At 44.5% G+C, this 15894-nt stretch overlaps 1 protein-coding gene across 1 annotated transcript in view; it reads left to right on the forward strand.

The window, feature by feature from the left end:
- The first annotated feature begins 4209 nt into the window (after window positions 1-4209).
- st6galnac5a (ST6 (alpha-N-acetyl-neuraminyl-2,3-beta-galactosyl-1,3)-N-acetylgalactosaminide alpha-2,6-sialyltransferase 5a) overlaps window positions 4210-15894 on the forward strand; it is a 65679-nt gene continuing 53994 nt past the window's right edge. Inside the window, exons 1-2 of the mRNA XM_085804507.1 lie at window positions 4210-4431; window positions 5381-5593. Coding sequence (XP_085660633.1) covers window positions 4417-4431; window positions 5381-5593 — 228 coding nt within the window. The 5' untranslated portion in view covers window positions 4210-4416. The remainder of the gene's footprint in view (window positions 4432-5380; window positions 5594-15894) is intronic.

The raw sequence follows: 15894 nt of genomic DNA on the forward strand, positions 1-15894 counted from the left end.
ATTGGGATTATGGCAATGGGCCAATTTGCCAAAATGTTGAACTATCCTTTTAAATACAGTAGCTACACCTATTCAATTGCTCATGGTGAAATATCAAATAGTTCCATGACATGGTAGCAACTCAATGCACTTAGTCAAGATGATCGGCTGACGTTCAAGCAGAGCATCAGAACAGGGAAGAAAGATGGTTGAAGTGACTTTGAACATAGTATGATTGTTGGTACCAAACGATCTGGTCTGGATATTTCAGAAATTGCTCCTCTGCTGAGATTTTCACATGCAACCATCTCCTGGATTCACAGAGAAAGCCGGAAAAAAAGAAAAACATCCAGTGAGCAGAACAGCAGCTCTCTGAGTGAAAACACCTTGTTGATGCCAAAGGTCAGAGAGGTGACAGAGGAGAGTGACAACAAGACCGATGAGAGTTGATAGAAAAGCAACAGTAACTCCAATATCCACTTGTCACAACCAAGGTCTGCAGAAGAGCATCTCCGAACACACAACAACATCAAACCTTGAAGCAGATGTGCTACAGCAGCAGAAGACCACATCAGGTTTCACTCCCGTCAAACTGAAGCTGCAAGTCTCACAGGCACAAAAACTGAACGATAAGAGATCGGAAAATATGGACTTCTGCTGATTTCTGCTGGGATGGATTTGGTCTAAACATGAAATAATGGACCCATCCTGCCTTGTATCAATGGGCCATTTATCTTTGTACAGGTTTATGTCTACATATACTCGCTGAGCACTATATCAGAGACACTCAACGCTGGGCAGGGCCTCAAGAAGCAGGTTCATGAAACCAGTTTCACGACTTTTGCTTTGTGACATGGTGCATTATCACATTGGACGTAGCCATTAGGAGATGATAAATTATGGCCATAAAGAGATGAACATGGTCAGCAAGAATCCTCAGCTCGGCTGTGGCACTCAAACAATGATTGATTGGTATTAAGGGACCCAAAGTGAGTCAAGAAAACATTCCCCACACGGTTACACCAGCAGCAGCAGCAGCAGCAGCAGCAGCAGCAGCAGCAGCAGCAGCCTGCACTGTGACACAAGGTGGATTGGGTCAATGTATTCATGCTGTTGACGCCGAACTCTGACCCGACCATCTCCACGCCTCAGCAGAAATCCATATCCATCAGACCGCGCTGCATTTTTCCAGTCTTCACCTGTCCCACTGCAGCACAGGTTTTTCTGACAGGAGTTAACCCCTCGTGGTCTCCTGCCGCCGCTGCAGCCCGTTCACCTGAAGGTTTGACATGTTGAACGTTTTCTCTGTTGTTGCTTTTCTGCAGAGCGGACGAAACCCTGCGTCGACACAAACAGTCCCTGTGATTTTTACGGCCGCTGACCTCAGAAAGCCTCAGCATAGCCCTGCTCCTTCTGTGTGGTTTTCTTCTTTTTTTAGTTTGATAGCTTTTTTTTCTCCCCGCTGCTCTGTGAAAACCTTTGGAAATGTGCTTTGAACAAAAAAAAAAGAAATGTGTTTTGAAAATAAAGTGTATTAATATTTATGGTAAACTGCAGTTGGTGCAGCTTGAATCATAAAACACAACACTTCCAGGGCTCCACGCTGAGTTTGGAGCTGCAAATTTAAATTTTTGTTATTTACTGTATCTACTTATTGTGCTGTGGTAAAGGCAACATCTGTACATATAGATGACTTAATTAGAGAAACAGACCAGTGGCAACCATCAGCACACACACTGTAGCGGATGCCCACAAAGAAAAATTGGAGTTGATAATATCTGCATTTTGTTTTAAGGCTGAAATCCGTGTATTTTTCTACTGTAATGTTTAATTTTACATTCATGCAGCTAACAAGTCCAAAGGGGGATTTAAGGCTTTATATCTTCTCTATCAACACTGGACTGTGCAATACATATAAAAAATAAATAAATAAATAAATAAAGGATCAGCGGGTGGTGTCAGCACTGCAAGCAAACCTTATTTATATTGCACTTTTCAGTAAAAAGGACAATGTGAGATTAAGAATAAAAGATAGCATAGTGAAATGCACTGTACCCATTAAAAACAAAAAAAGAGGAAAAGGAAGTGGATTAAAAGCTGATAAACTATTAACTCGCGGCTTTGATGCATCAGGATGTTTTGAGATATTTTTACTTCAGCAAAAAACAGAAATTATTATTTGAAAATACTGTTTAAGAAAAACACTGGAAATGTTACATAATCAGCTACATTACTTTATTTGAAGTGCCAGCAGGCTGATTAGTGGACGCATGTGGAGCCCCTGTCAGCCTCATAATTCATTATTGTGAACTAAACTGTAATGTGATTTATTATGTTACAAATCATTGTGTTATCGTAGGTTTTGTGTTGTAAAAGTCAATCTTCTGAATCAGCGGTCAAGAACCCCTGAACCCACACAAATTAGCGCACAGACCTCCATCTGACTTTTGCTTTTAGATGTTTGATTTGATTTGAAAAGTCATTCATTCTGACATTGTGTTAAAGTATGGGTGGAATTAAAGTGAAAGTAATTTATTGCCCTTTTCTTTACTAAAGCGGTGGTGAAGTAAAATGGAGACATGTGAGGGGGCTGGAGATGGAGAGAAGGCTGACTACAACTTTTATCAGACATGTCTGATGAAGAGATTTATTTTAATTACCCATCAGACAGTCTGATGAAGGGCAGGTGCCTGAAACGTCGCACATAGGTAGGCTACATGTGGTGGTAATTAAAGGGATAGTCCAACATTTTGGCAAATTGGCCCATTGCCATAATCCCTATAGCTAGTCTTAGCAGTAGGTTTGTTACCTTTATTTGTTGGTGCAAGCTATTTCGAGGTAAATACAGAGACCTCTAAAACAACTCTGTCTGGTAACGTTCTGTTATTATCTCATAGCGTGGTGAATGTGCAGGTCACAACTTGTCCACCAGAGCGTTTTGGAGTTGTGTATTTTGTTGTGGAAATTTTTGGTTGACTCACCCTTTTGCTCTTTTTGTCTCATCGGTGATGGTCCCTCTGCCTTGAGTCAGTCAGCTCTCTCACTCTTTCTCTGAACGAGTCGAGGTTTGAGACCGAAATCCTTTCCTGTTCAGGGTGATCAGCCTCTCAGCAGATGGACGAATCACTCACGAGATCCCACCACTGCCACCATCTTGTCGTGGAAAATTTTGGGTTCTGCTGGTGGCGAGTCAAAGAACAAGACAGGAGAGGTAGCATGCACCCAAGTTTATTCTCCACTCTCCACAGAGAAGGGGAGAAGGGAACAGAACACAGAACTACATGGCAGTAGCAGTTCAGAGTAGTGCCCCAAGAACAGAGATTGCAGTCCCTTCTTATACCCCACTTTATGACTCTGGTTACTTCATTACCTACAGTACATGCACTTCTAGCCTTCCCAGACAATAAACCAATTCAACAGATGTGTTACTCAACAAATGTCTACCCCAGTTGTTGGTTTACCACTTATTACAAGGAGAATACCAATGGCAGCATTTTTCCACCACAATTTGATGAGTTTGATGATGGAAACCAAGAAATCCCATTAGCCTCTGTAGCGTAGCTCTGAGCAGCTCACGGCTCTGCTCCGCCGTTCTAAAAATAGCTTGCACCGACAAATAAAGGTAAGGAAACTACTGCTATGACTATAGGGATTATGGCAATGGGCCAATTTGCCAAAATGTTGAACTCTCCCTTTAACTATGTGATTAACTGGTGATTTTTGCACTTGTTTCTCTTTCCAGACCCAGCATTTAGTTTTTTTTTTTTGGGGGGGGGGGGGGGGGGGGGGGGATATGCGTGCTGCCTTTGTTTACCTACAACTTTGTGCCTTCAGTTCAGAATTGGAGTTAATTAAATTTGGTTAACAGACACTCGGTGTTAATGTGAGATATTTCTGAGCCACAGGTGATAGTGTGTTAGTCCACCTCATATTTCATGCAGCAGACGTCAGGCGGTGACATGTCGTGGCTCCACTGTACTCCAGAGTAATCCGAGCACAGATTCCCATCAAATATTGCTCAGCAGAAAAATAACCATTAAACAAAACGGCCTTATCACCCTCTTGCAGGTACTCTCTTTAATTAACTGTGCCGCGCCTCCTCCACTGCTCAGCCCTCTCTCTCTCTCTCTCTCTCTCTAACTAACTCGGGGGGCTTTAAGACCCAGCAGAGGTACAATAGTGAACATCTGTCTCCTCGTTCTCCACTGTATGAATTGCGCCTGGGCTCCGGTCTGGAGACACACAAGCAGCGGCGGCGGGCGGGCTGGCACAGCGCGGACAGACTGGAGTGGATCCTGAGGGGGGAGGAGGACTGCGAGTAGACGGACTGACTGACGGACTGACGGACTGACGGACTGACTGGACCACGGCGCTGGACCATGAGACAAAGTGGAGTCAGACGCATCGAGCCGCAGCGATAAGACAGCGCGCCGCAAAATGAAGACACCTATGGTAAAGGTTTGAGCCCCGTAGCCCCACTGACTCAACTGTTTGTGCTGCTTTCAAATCCAGCATTGTTGTGAGAAGTGCGCTCCAGCCGCCGTAACGCCGCTCTCTCTCTCTGTGTGTGTGTGTGTAGCCATGTGCATGTGTATGTGTGTGTATATGTGTGTGTACACTGACGGATCAAGAGATTAGGATCTGAACAATGGACGTCCAGCTGTGCGGGCTGTTTGGCACTAAAAGCTCTGGCTTCTCTCCCACTAAACACTACAGCGTGGAGCACGGCGGCGCGCTGCTGGGTGTTTGTTTGTATCTGCGCCTTAATGCAGGAGACACACATTTGTGCAAGTGCATTGAATTTTTATAACTGCTTTAAAATCAACTTGTATTCGTGCGCGTTGCTCCAGTTTATACAGATGTGAAATAATGAAAAACAACAAATCCACTATCAGTGTCAGTGTGAGGGAGCTGCTCCTCTCATCCAGCTGTGATTTAAGGTGGATTTATGAGGCAGCAGCTCCAACACTGAAGGTCAGGACATCTGTGTGAACTTTTTTTTTTTTTTTTATACTGTAAATCTCCCAGTTTCCTCGGAGCTGTGGTGCTTTTACTGCAGATGTGCCGCTGAACGCACCTGAGCATTGACATGCATGCTGGCAAACTAAGTCTAAGGTGATCATTAACAGGCTGACATCTTGTCAATGTCATGAATATGCCTGTGCCCTTAAATTAAGTCGATACGAGATTTTTTTTTTTTTTAAGTTTTGGTGCATGTGAGATGAATTATAAGGAAAGTTTTTTTTTTTTTATTGACAAACCAGCTGAAGATGATAATGATGATGATGATGATGATGATGGGAGCAGGCGCCCACTCATCTGTTGTTGTTGTTGAGCTTCTCTTGTGCAGCCTGAACTCGGGAACTAATTTGTCAGCATCTGCTTGTTGTGTCTCCGTCAGCGCCATGGGGTAGCCGTGCTCCTCGTGCTTCTCCTGTGCGCGAGCCTGTTCCTCGTGTACAACGGCAGCTTCAACATCGCTTCCAGCAGGGACTCCAACGACACGCGCATCCGACAGCATGAACAGCTGCGGCGGCCCACTGAAGTCTCCGTGAGGGTGGCCAAGCCTCACCCGCCGGTCCTCCAGGGATACAGTGGCATCATCGACCATAAGGTAAACAGATGTGTGTGCTTGTGTATGTGTGTGTGTTTGTGTGTGTGTGTGCGCATCTGCCCGTGATGTAGGAGTGTGTGTGAGTGTGTGAGTGGCTAATGCAGGGCAGAGCAGGAACCAAAGCCTCAGAAAGTGGAGCCACTTTTACTTTATCGCATTAGGAACCAATTTGTGCTCTACATCTTCACTTTCTCCACTTTCTCCCTCTCTCTTTCTCTTTCTCTACACACACACACACGAATACACACACCTTTCCTCCTGTCTAATACCCAGTAGTCCTATAAACCTGCACAGCTCTGTAGAAAGAGAGAGAGAGAGAGACCCCCTCCTTCTCGTCATTTATCACAATTTTCTCCAGCACAGTGTTGCGCCACACTCAGTACCCACCTGTCGTTACTAATAACAGCTTAGGCTACAAATGAAATCCTTGGCTGCATTCATGGCTCTAATTGATAAGCCTGGGAGACCTGGAGCTAGGTGAACCCTGACGTCACCGTAGGGGTGTATTGACTTCCAGCTATTTACCGAGGCAGGAGAAACAATCAATGTGAGTACTGGGGAGCGAAGGCGCTGCAAGTAAAGCAGACCTAATCACCTTGTAAAGGTTTTTTTTCTTTCTTTTTGGAAGGCAACATATAATAACAGTGAGCTTCTCTGCAGGCAATTTGGTTGATGGGCTGCTGGTGCTGGGTGGTTTGTGTAGCGGTCTGCACCACTGACCCAGATGACGGCTGCAACAGTTCTGCAACAATTGGATTTGAGATGGTTGGAATTTAGAGAGATGGAAAAGTTGGGAAAGAGCTCGTGGATGGATGATGTTGATGATGATGATGATGATGAGACCGTTACAGATAGACTTGTAGTCAAGACCGCCTACCAAGACACTACCAAGACCAGAGAGTATTGTAGTATATTATCCATCTGAACTTTTTTTGCTTTGATATCTTGAATTATCTTATGTTCTTCATGGTGTTTTCTTAGCCTAAAGGTTAAGGGATAGGTCAGAGGTCATTCACCATTTGGATAGGAACTGACCAAGACAGACCAAGTCAAGACTAAGACCAGATGAGCTCAAGACCGAGACCGAGAAAACTAGTTTACACCATATTTTTTTCAATTTTTTGTCATATATTTTGTAGAACATAAGCACCATACTGGGTTCAGCTGCTTAGTATAAATATGATATTGTTATTATTTCAACTACAGGCACAGCAGTACAGACAGTACAGTACATTGTGTGTGTGTATCCAAAAAAAAAAAAGCGTGCCTGCCTGGATATTGTAGGCAACAAATCCCTGAGACAGCTCTGCCAGTCCGAGACATTGCGGGACCGAGAGACCCGAGACCGAGACAAGACCAAGACCAAAGACTGTCGAAAAAAAGAGAGACCAAGGCCGGTCTCAAGACCTACGAGTCGTAACAGGTTCCTTTAACTCTCCTACGAAGCAGCAGGAACAACCACAGTCAGACTGGATCAATCAGATGTTGTGTTCGGCGTCTCTGTGGTCACTTGTGTCTCACTCTGTAGGAGTCTGGCATCTCGTTGTGGCGAGTTGAGTCACTTCTGAGAAGGAGAGAAGCTCCCCGCTGACCCCCCCCCCCGGCTCTCCCCCCCCCAGCTCGGCTCCTTCTTTGAGCGACGTGTCCGTGGCATCGACTGACGAGAGCTTGGACAGCAGGGCCAATCGGCGCTGCCATCTCTCCCTTTGACGATGTGTCATATGTTGATTTGCATATGAGTAATTTGACAGCCGCCCCCCTGCTGTCCCTGTGTGGACGAGACAAACAAGCAGAGTGAACATGTATCAGCCAGACAGATTTGGAAGCCAATACACACATTGTTCTTGTACGTCAGACGGAGAAAGAAAAAAAAAAAAACTAGCCCTGCTTGGTAAATGAACTTTTGCTAAATTAAACACCAGGGGCTCTGAAGAGTCACTTAATCTTGTGACAAAGTAATGCGAGTTGGCAACAGAAGGCGGAACTTTTATTCATTAAAGGGAATCTCACGGGAGCAGAAACCAACAAGTGTGGAAACCTATAATGTTGGCTGCTGATAACTGTGAAAAGATCAGCTGGCAGAGTTTCCTCAGGAGAACTGCTGCTGCTCTGCCCACTTAACTTTCTCTACCTTCAGCTCTGCATGTTGCAGTGTGTGCTGTAAATCCCCCCCTCACCTCCTCCCGTCCTTACAGAAGATAAACTCAATGTGAGAAGAATGATTCCTCTTGTTTTTGGCATTTTATTAAAGTTCTTTACGACAGCGTTTTCCTCATTAACACACTGCTAAGGCTGCAGAAAACAGACTGCAACAGGAAACCAGCACAAGTTACCAAAGAAGACAGTGTGGCCAAGTCCACAGTTTCCCCGCGTTATCCTAATGATGACTCATTTATTAGACTTTGCTGAACTACTTCCTGATTAAACATTAACATACGCAGCACTCGCTGATTACGACCTGCAGAGTGGAAGTGGATTTTTTTTTTTTTTTTTTTACAGAATCACTGGAGTGATGACAGGAAGTGACAGGATACAGAAGACGACATGTACCAGAGGCCCCAACCTCCCCTCAGTCAGGGCCCCTCATTATTAAAAATGGAGGAATAGATCGTTTTTTAAGTCCGTCTTCCGTTCTGTAAAGTGCTGCTTGAGGTTTGAGGTTTGAGTTTGGGGTGAGCAGCATCGTAGAAGCAGCGGTGCAGATCAGGATGGTCATACATAAATCATACATCACATGCGAGCGTCTACATGGGGGCGCTTGCATGCACCTAAAACCAAACGACCCAGCCGACAGAACCGCATACGAACCTCCTTATACGCAGACATGCAATGCAACGCAGTAAAAACGGCTCATGCGTGAGCGTCGGCTGCTGCTGATCTCTGGAGAACCAGATCCAGGCCTGTAGGGTCCTGGGGGGAAACGCATCCTGTCAGGTGAAGTGTATGATTCATGATATTTGTACAAAACATGCTTTTTTTTTGTTTTATTCCCCCTCCAGTGCAAGGGTCCAATTATAACAAACATTTCACATGTGTTTGTTTTAACTTCCAGATAATTTGGTTTAGATAATTGGTTTGAGCTGCAGATTTTCACAGCCTGGGTTGCTTTAATAGACTCCTGTGTGGAGTGAGGCTGCTTCTCCTCCCACATCTCAGCAATTTATTTAGCGTTGAGTAAGATCTTAGCTGTAACAAATGTAAGTAATGCTTGAAAATTACAAATTTAATTTGAAAGAAAATGAATTTTTTAATATGTGAAAACTCTTAATTTGTATGTAGTGGGGTGTGATGCAGCAGATTTTGGACATGATGTGGCAGACAACATTAAAACCCGGTTAATTCTAGTCCGGAGCTGTCACTCAATATGCCAGAGGCTGTTCAGTTTTTTTTTTTTTTTGGTCTCTGAATCCGAATTATCGGCGAGCGGAGTCACGCAGTTCTGTCAGAAGTCGAGTGGAGCACAAATAAATACGAAATGAGTCAGTCATATCTGAAGACAGCTGATGGGGCAGCAGCAGCAGCAGCAGCAGCAGCGGCATCTTTTTATTCTCACCGCCTGAAATGCCAATAGTCAGTGACCGTGTGCGTTTTGATTTGATGAGGATTTGTCTGTAATGCGTCAGTAAACCCCGGCTATGGATGAGAATTGATTTTCTCCCAGTGACGGGAGCAGCTGAGCATTGTAAGTAAACCGCCAATTTATTTTTTCTCTTGGCAATAAACTTATTGACATTTTGGTGACAGGGGACATCAATTAGGGCCTCGGCTTCGCTGAGCATCATTTACGCTTCTCCAAACCTGCTATCATGTCACCCTTCACTTTCTGCCACGCTGAGCTGCTGCAATCAATGCTTTATGATTTGAATGCACTTTCGCTACAACCGCATGTGGTTGTGCATAATGCAGCACAACCTTCACATTCTTTGCATTCACATCTCTAAGCCATTGTATTCTCCCCGAGGTGCAGTTCAACAACACAGATGAGCTTTCTCTGTGCGGATATATCAACTGTAGTAGTGTAAAAAAAAAAGTTGTTGGCCTTGCCTCACATTTGTTCTCCTGCGGCGCTAAATGATTGGTGTTTGGAAGACAGGAAAAAAAAAGAAAAACTCAGACATGAACATTTGTCTTCTTCATTTTTGCTCGCTGACCTCTCTGCCATATTGATCTTTCTGAGATATCAGCTGACTGGCACGCAGGGTGCAGTGCCAGTCAGCCTCTGACCATTTCACTTTATCTTCCACCAGAGTATTAAAACTCATCACAGCCCAGAAGCCGTTCTGAAGCTCGCTGAAGTTTAGTGCAGACTTTTGGCCGAGATGCTAAAACATTTCCCCGAACATTAAAAATAAATGTTTCACCACCCATGTCAGGTTATGAACTGAAATTGTAAGATTTTTTAGAAATCACTGACCCTATTTGTGCATCTGAAATTCATAAAATTCTATAAAGTACTTTTAATGCAGCATGTTTGATTCAGGTCAGAATAAAGGCTAATTTATTTCTATCTGTGCAGCCGGCCACGCTGGTTCGGAGCTGAACTTGTGCCGTGAAGGATGAGATAAGGAAGCAAAAGAAAGAAATGCAGGACAAAGATGAAAAGACGAAGAAACTCTTGTGGAGTCAGGGCAAAGAGAATGAGAGAAGAGGACAAAACTAGGGAAGTTTAAGGAAAGAGGGAACGATATAAAGAGAATATACAGTAGGACCTAGGAAAAGGTTCAGCCGGAGAGAAAAGGGGCGATAGAGGGAAGAAGGAGGGAGAAGCAAGCAGACACAGGAGTGAGAGATAGAGGATGAAATCCCATTGGGTTTCCTTTCTTCCAGCACTATCCTGCTTTTTATTTCCTCTGTGAGCAGGAGGAGAGGAAAGCACTCTGCCCTGTCTCTCGGTGGAGATGTGAGGATGAGGCAGTGTAAGCGTCTCCCTTTGATTGCCTCTCTGACACCAGAATCATGCAGATTCCTAACTGATATCCCGCAAGTCAGGTGGAGACGGAGTAATGGAGGAGATTTCTGTGCAGCAGACGCGAGCGCGGCGCCTTATCAGACACGCGGGACGCCCCGGTGTCACGCCGGAGAGGGATGAACCAGCTCAACAGCAGACATGATGTTTTTTCATATGATTAAAAGTCAAACCTTTGGCTCCTGAACAAACACGGCTAAGAGTCGACGGAGCTTGTAGACTCCACTTAAAGGAGCAGTTCACAGATTAAACAGAAAACGAGGATTAAAATAAATGCAGCAGAACTACTAGATATATTGTGTTTAATTAGGTTGCCAGCATGATGCAACTCCACCACCGGCAGCCTAGTACTTATCCCAGTGGCCTCAAGCTGCTCGCCTGAAGCAAAGATGAGGAGCTGGCTACGGAGGCTGAAGAATTCACTCCGATCTAACTCCACAGATTTATTTAGATTTTTAAACCAATCACGCGGCTTCCTCTGGAGCCAAGAGCAGCTTCTTTTTTCTTCTTTTTTTTTCCACATATGCAACAGGAAACAAGCTTTGGATGTGAGATCAGTGGAGCTGCACTTTGGAGAGCGATGCTAACATAAAGTAAACAAAAGATTCATCCAACCGCCCATTAGCTATTCATGCTGGGTCACAGAGAAGCTGTACAGGTCGCCATCCCAACGCAGGACTCACACAAAGACACAAACAACCTCACACACACACATTAGAGTTACCAATCAACCTAATGGAGCGTGTGTTTGGACTGCAGGAGGAACAGTGTTGAGCATGTTACTTTTAAAAAGTAATTAGTTGGGGCGTGGTTTTGCTCAGTTTGTAGAGCAGACGCTCCATATGCAGAGGCTGTAGTCTTCGCCGCAGCGGTTCCCCGGTTCGAATCCTGACTCGGACGGCCCTTTGCTGCATATCATTCTCCCTTTTCTCTGCCTCCCCATTTCCTGTCTGTCTCAACTGTAGCTACTGTCCATTAAAGGCAAAAAGGCCCAAAATATATATAAATATATTTAAAAAAATTAAAAAGTAGTTGATACTTTCCCCAAAAAGTAACTGGGTTAGTAACTGAATTACTGCATTATAAAAGTAACTAATTACCAGGAAACATAACTATTGCATTACTTTAAAAAGAATAAAATGCTCAAATATGTCAAATTACTTGGACATGCCCCCCTAACTCCCTATCTACTTTAACCTCTCGTTTATCTGGAACTAACCAGCTGACTGAGTATTCCTCAGCGTTGTGGAGCCTGTCTGTGCGTTGGTTACTTCAAGATAAACAGCTTTTTTCTGACTAGTCGATAGATTGAAAAAAAATGTGTATGTATTGTAACATACACTTTAACAGGTGTATTTTATTTTGTGACGGGGCTTCATGAGTCAAGTAACAGCGCATTTTATTGTCAGTAACGGTAACGGTGTTATAACGGGGGAAACAGTAACTATTTTGATTACTCGTTACTGAAAAAAGTAGCGCTGTTAGTAATGCCGTTATTTTATAACGCTGTTTTTTTATAACGCTGTTATTCCCATCACTGGGGAGGAAGGAGAGAACCTACACAGGAACAGGGAGAACATGCAACCTCCACATAGAAAAAGGCTCCAGACCTGGAGAACGAACCCAGAACTCAGAGCCCATTAGCAGTACATGCAGCATAACTGAGGCTAATAGGAATTTTGCATCGAGTCAAGTGAAATGTATCAAACAAATTAAAATTTTGGCACTAAAAATGTCATCAAAATGAAATGAAATCATCCATCCACAACAACAAATTTCCGCCTCACGGTGCTGCTAAAGAAAATTTCAGGCAGAGCGTTGGAGATGCCAACGTCGTGCAGCTTCAGACGGCTCCACTAAGACATCAAGACATTTACCAAGCAGCGTCTCGTGCACAAACTCAGGACAGAGTTGTTTTGTTTTGTTTTGTTTTTTTTCTAGACATATCTGGGCTTGGAAACACTCTCTTCTGACTCTAGCGACGCTTTGCTGGGAGGCAAGAGCCAAGGAGAACGAAGTCGTCTGTGCCAAGGAGACATGACAAGGCATCTCTCTCCCAGCCACAGCTTTAGTGACAGCCGGAGAAGTGAGATGTTAAATATTTCATCTCAGACAGCCACATCTTCTGTGGTTTTCTCCGAGCAACAAAACCATTTTTCACCGTTCATTAGGGTTTTTTGCTACGCAGTCAGCCAGCTGATAGAGAGACAGAAAACTCCTCAATTAGACCGTTATGGCCGAGGACTCTGTCGTCGCCTTTTGCGAACTAACAGTGTTTGTGAAGTCTGTGGGCCTGAGTGTGTGTGTATGTATTTTGTGCATGTGTGCATATGTGTGTGTGTGAGGTCTGTCTTTGTGTTTCGTACCATTAGGAGTTTTTAAATTACAAGGAGAGCTGCACAAAACATTACTGACAGATAACCGCTATTTTTATGCAGAGACCTTGTTAGAATGCTAAAAATGCTCCGTTTTGACTGAAGAGAGGAGAATAGTGGTTTCGTTATATCTCACTGGTCCCAATTGGGGCATAGTCTCGGATTTCAACTTATCTCCAGTGCATTCTGCTCCCGCCAAACATAACACCGCTCCAGGCTCTTTCCAGTGCAGGCCTGGAAAGCAATTATGGATGAAGGAGGGAGACGAGGAGGAGGAGGAGAAGGAGGAGGTGTGGGGTGGGTTGGGTTGAGTTGGGTTGGGTGGGGGGGGGGTTGCTGCCTCTCGATAAGCATTCCCTCGGCGGAGTAATCTCACACTTGGTGCCTTTTGGCATTCTGTGGTTAGGGAATCACGGGCGAAGTCAAACATTTTCAACATAAAGGAAAGTGGAGGGAAATTTCTGGAGGCGCGTGTCAAGAGCTGAATGGTGATTTCATGCCTCTCCATGTTTTAACCTTTGGTGCTCGGTAAAGCTGCAGCCCGCGGGGGGCGACGCCTCCCTCGTTTGGCCCCGCAGAGACCTGAGGAGGATCTGAAAAGGTTAAACCACACGAGAAATGGATGATACCTTTTGGCACAGCCATCAGGAGATAGATGATGAGGCCCACTGCCGCCGCCACCACCACCTTCCACATCACCAAGAGCAAATACAAAGAGACGGCCGGCAGGAGGCATCACAATAAAACTCAATTTCTTTGCTTTTTCCGTCCTCTGGCTCCTCACTCACACACACACACACGAGGCGGCGACTTTATTCAGCTCTTTAGGCGTGATTAATGAGCATGTCCTCCACGGTGGGAGAGGGGGATGATCAAACTGTTATTTGTATTGTGGCGTAATCTCTGTCCGTACGTCCTGAGCAACCCTCCCCCCTCCCCCCTCCCTCTTCCCAACCACATCCCAGATTAGAAACATATTGGATGCCAAGGTTATTAATTATGGAGACCTGAGGTTTGCCAGAAACGCTGAGCGTCTTGGCTGGAAGTGCAGCAAACAAGGAGCAGACTTGTATTAAAGTTGGCAAAGTTTGAGTGTAAAACTAGAAAGTGACAAAAAGATAAAAAAGTTGTGGAGGACCAGAGAAAGAAAGAAAGAACTAACGGGGCTTCTGTAGCCTTGTGCTGTTTTGCTGATGTGACATTAAATTGCCGCCCCTACGACGTTGTCTGCCTTCAGTGGAGATACGCCCAATTACAGAGCGGACTTTGATGTATATCCCATCAACCCCCTCCACCCCACTGAGAAGACGGTGTCACGGTTTTTCTTCGAAGGTTCTTTGGTCTCCCGCTCTCACTGACTGATCACACTTCCAGAGAAGTAAGCATTTTTTCCTGGCTGCACACAGAGCTGCTGCTGCTGCTGCTGCTGCTGCTGCTGCTGCTACTACCACCACCGCCACCGCCGCCTCCTTCTCTTTCCTCTCCGCTGGGGACTCCACATTAATTCAGGTTTTTATCAACAGCAGGGTCTGTCGCAGGAGCCCAAGTCATCATGTGGAAAATAGATACTGTAGATAGGCCAAACTCCTGGAGAGTCATTTCAAGCTGATGCATCGTGCACCGTGAAGTTGAGCTAAGTTGTTCACACAGACAGGTGACGCAGAGAAACTCAGAAGGAAGTGGTTCAGCGGTTTGATGAAAATAATCGCAACATCTAAAGATAAATGAAGATCTTGGACCAATGTAGCTGCAATGAGGACCTGCTGTGGACCCTAACACTATATCTTCACTCAGGATTGGTTGTTATGGAAACACTGTGGACTCGCAGCAGTTTGATTCTGGGTTTGACCTCCAGGTCTGAGGTCTTCCTGTGTGGAGCTGCCTGGGTGGTTCTGCAGCTTCATTGGGTTAATTAGAGTCAAAACTGGTTGTTTCACTCGTTAGGTTTCAAGTGAATGTGTTTTCATCCATCCACCCACCCATTGGCTGTACAGTTTATTAATGCAGGGTCATAGCAGCCATTCACAGTCACAGGGAAGATCATAGGGCCGACATAACACTCACATTCACACCTACAGGCAACAGGCTTTATGCACAGCTCCACTACTTCCTGAACTTAAACAAGCTCCTTTATTTCCTGTCTTACATTATTGAACAAACAGGAAATAAAGGAGCTTGTTTAAGTTCAGGAAGCAGTGGAGCTGTGCATAAAGCCTGTTGCCTGTAGGTGTGAATGTGAGTGTTATGTCGGCCCTATGATCGTCCCTGTGACTGACTGTGATTGGCTTCAGCTTCTATGACCCTTCATTAGTAAACTGTACAGCCAATGGATGGATGGATGGATGGATGAAAACACATTCACTTGAAAACTGTTTTTGTTTGACTTTGACAGACCATGTAAAACCAGAGATAATTATTATAGAGTTAATTTGATATCACAAAAATATATATAGCGTAAAAGTGGGATGAGATGGTCAGGCGTCGGATTTTTTTGTCATTTTACAAAACAGAAAGAAGTGGTTGAATCAGCTGATACTACTCTGTGATTTTTTTTTTTTAGGTTGAAGTGAAAAAAATTATTGTCAGATCGTATAGGTAAAGTTGTGGTAAAAAAGGAACCAAACATGGATATGGTGAATTTTTTCTATGTGGTATTTAAACATTAACACTCCTGGTTAGTGTTGCACTCATGAATTTATATGAAAAGTGATAAGTAGTCTTTATCGAGAGCCAGAGAGAGAAGTCGAAGCTCTTTCCTCACCTCCACTCTTCTGACCAATCATGGCGAGGAACAGTCGATCATATAGCGTCTCCTTAATCCTCCTCCTCCATCTCCACCATCCTTCATTCATCTTCTTCAGAAACTTGCTGGCAGCTTTATCCCCTTCATGTCTCTAGAGCGGTGTAATATCTATTTGATCTGAAGAAAAAAAAAAAACTTAACGTAAATGCCGATGAGA

Source organism: Trachurus japonicus, chromosome 17, assembly GCF_045865225.1.
Source record: "Trachurus japonicus isolate A0001 chromosome 17, Traja_1.0".
Classification (NCBI taxonomy): domain Eukaryota; kingdom Metazoa; phylum Chordata; class Actinopteri; order Carangiformes; family Carangidae; genus Trachurus; species Trachurus japonicus.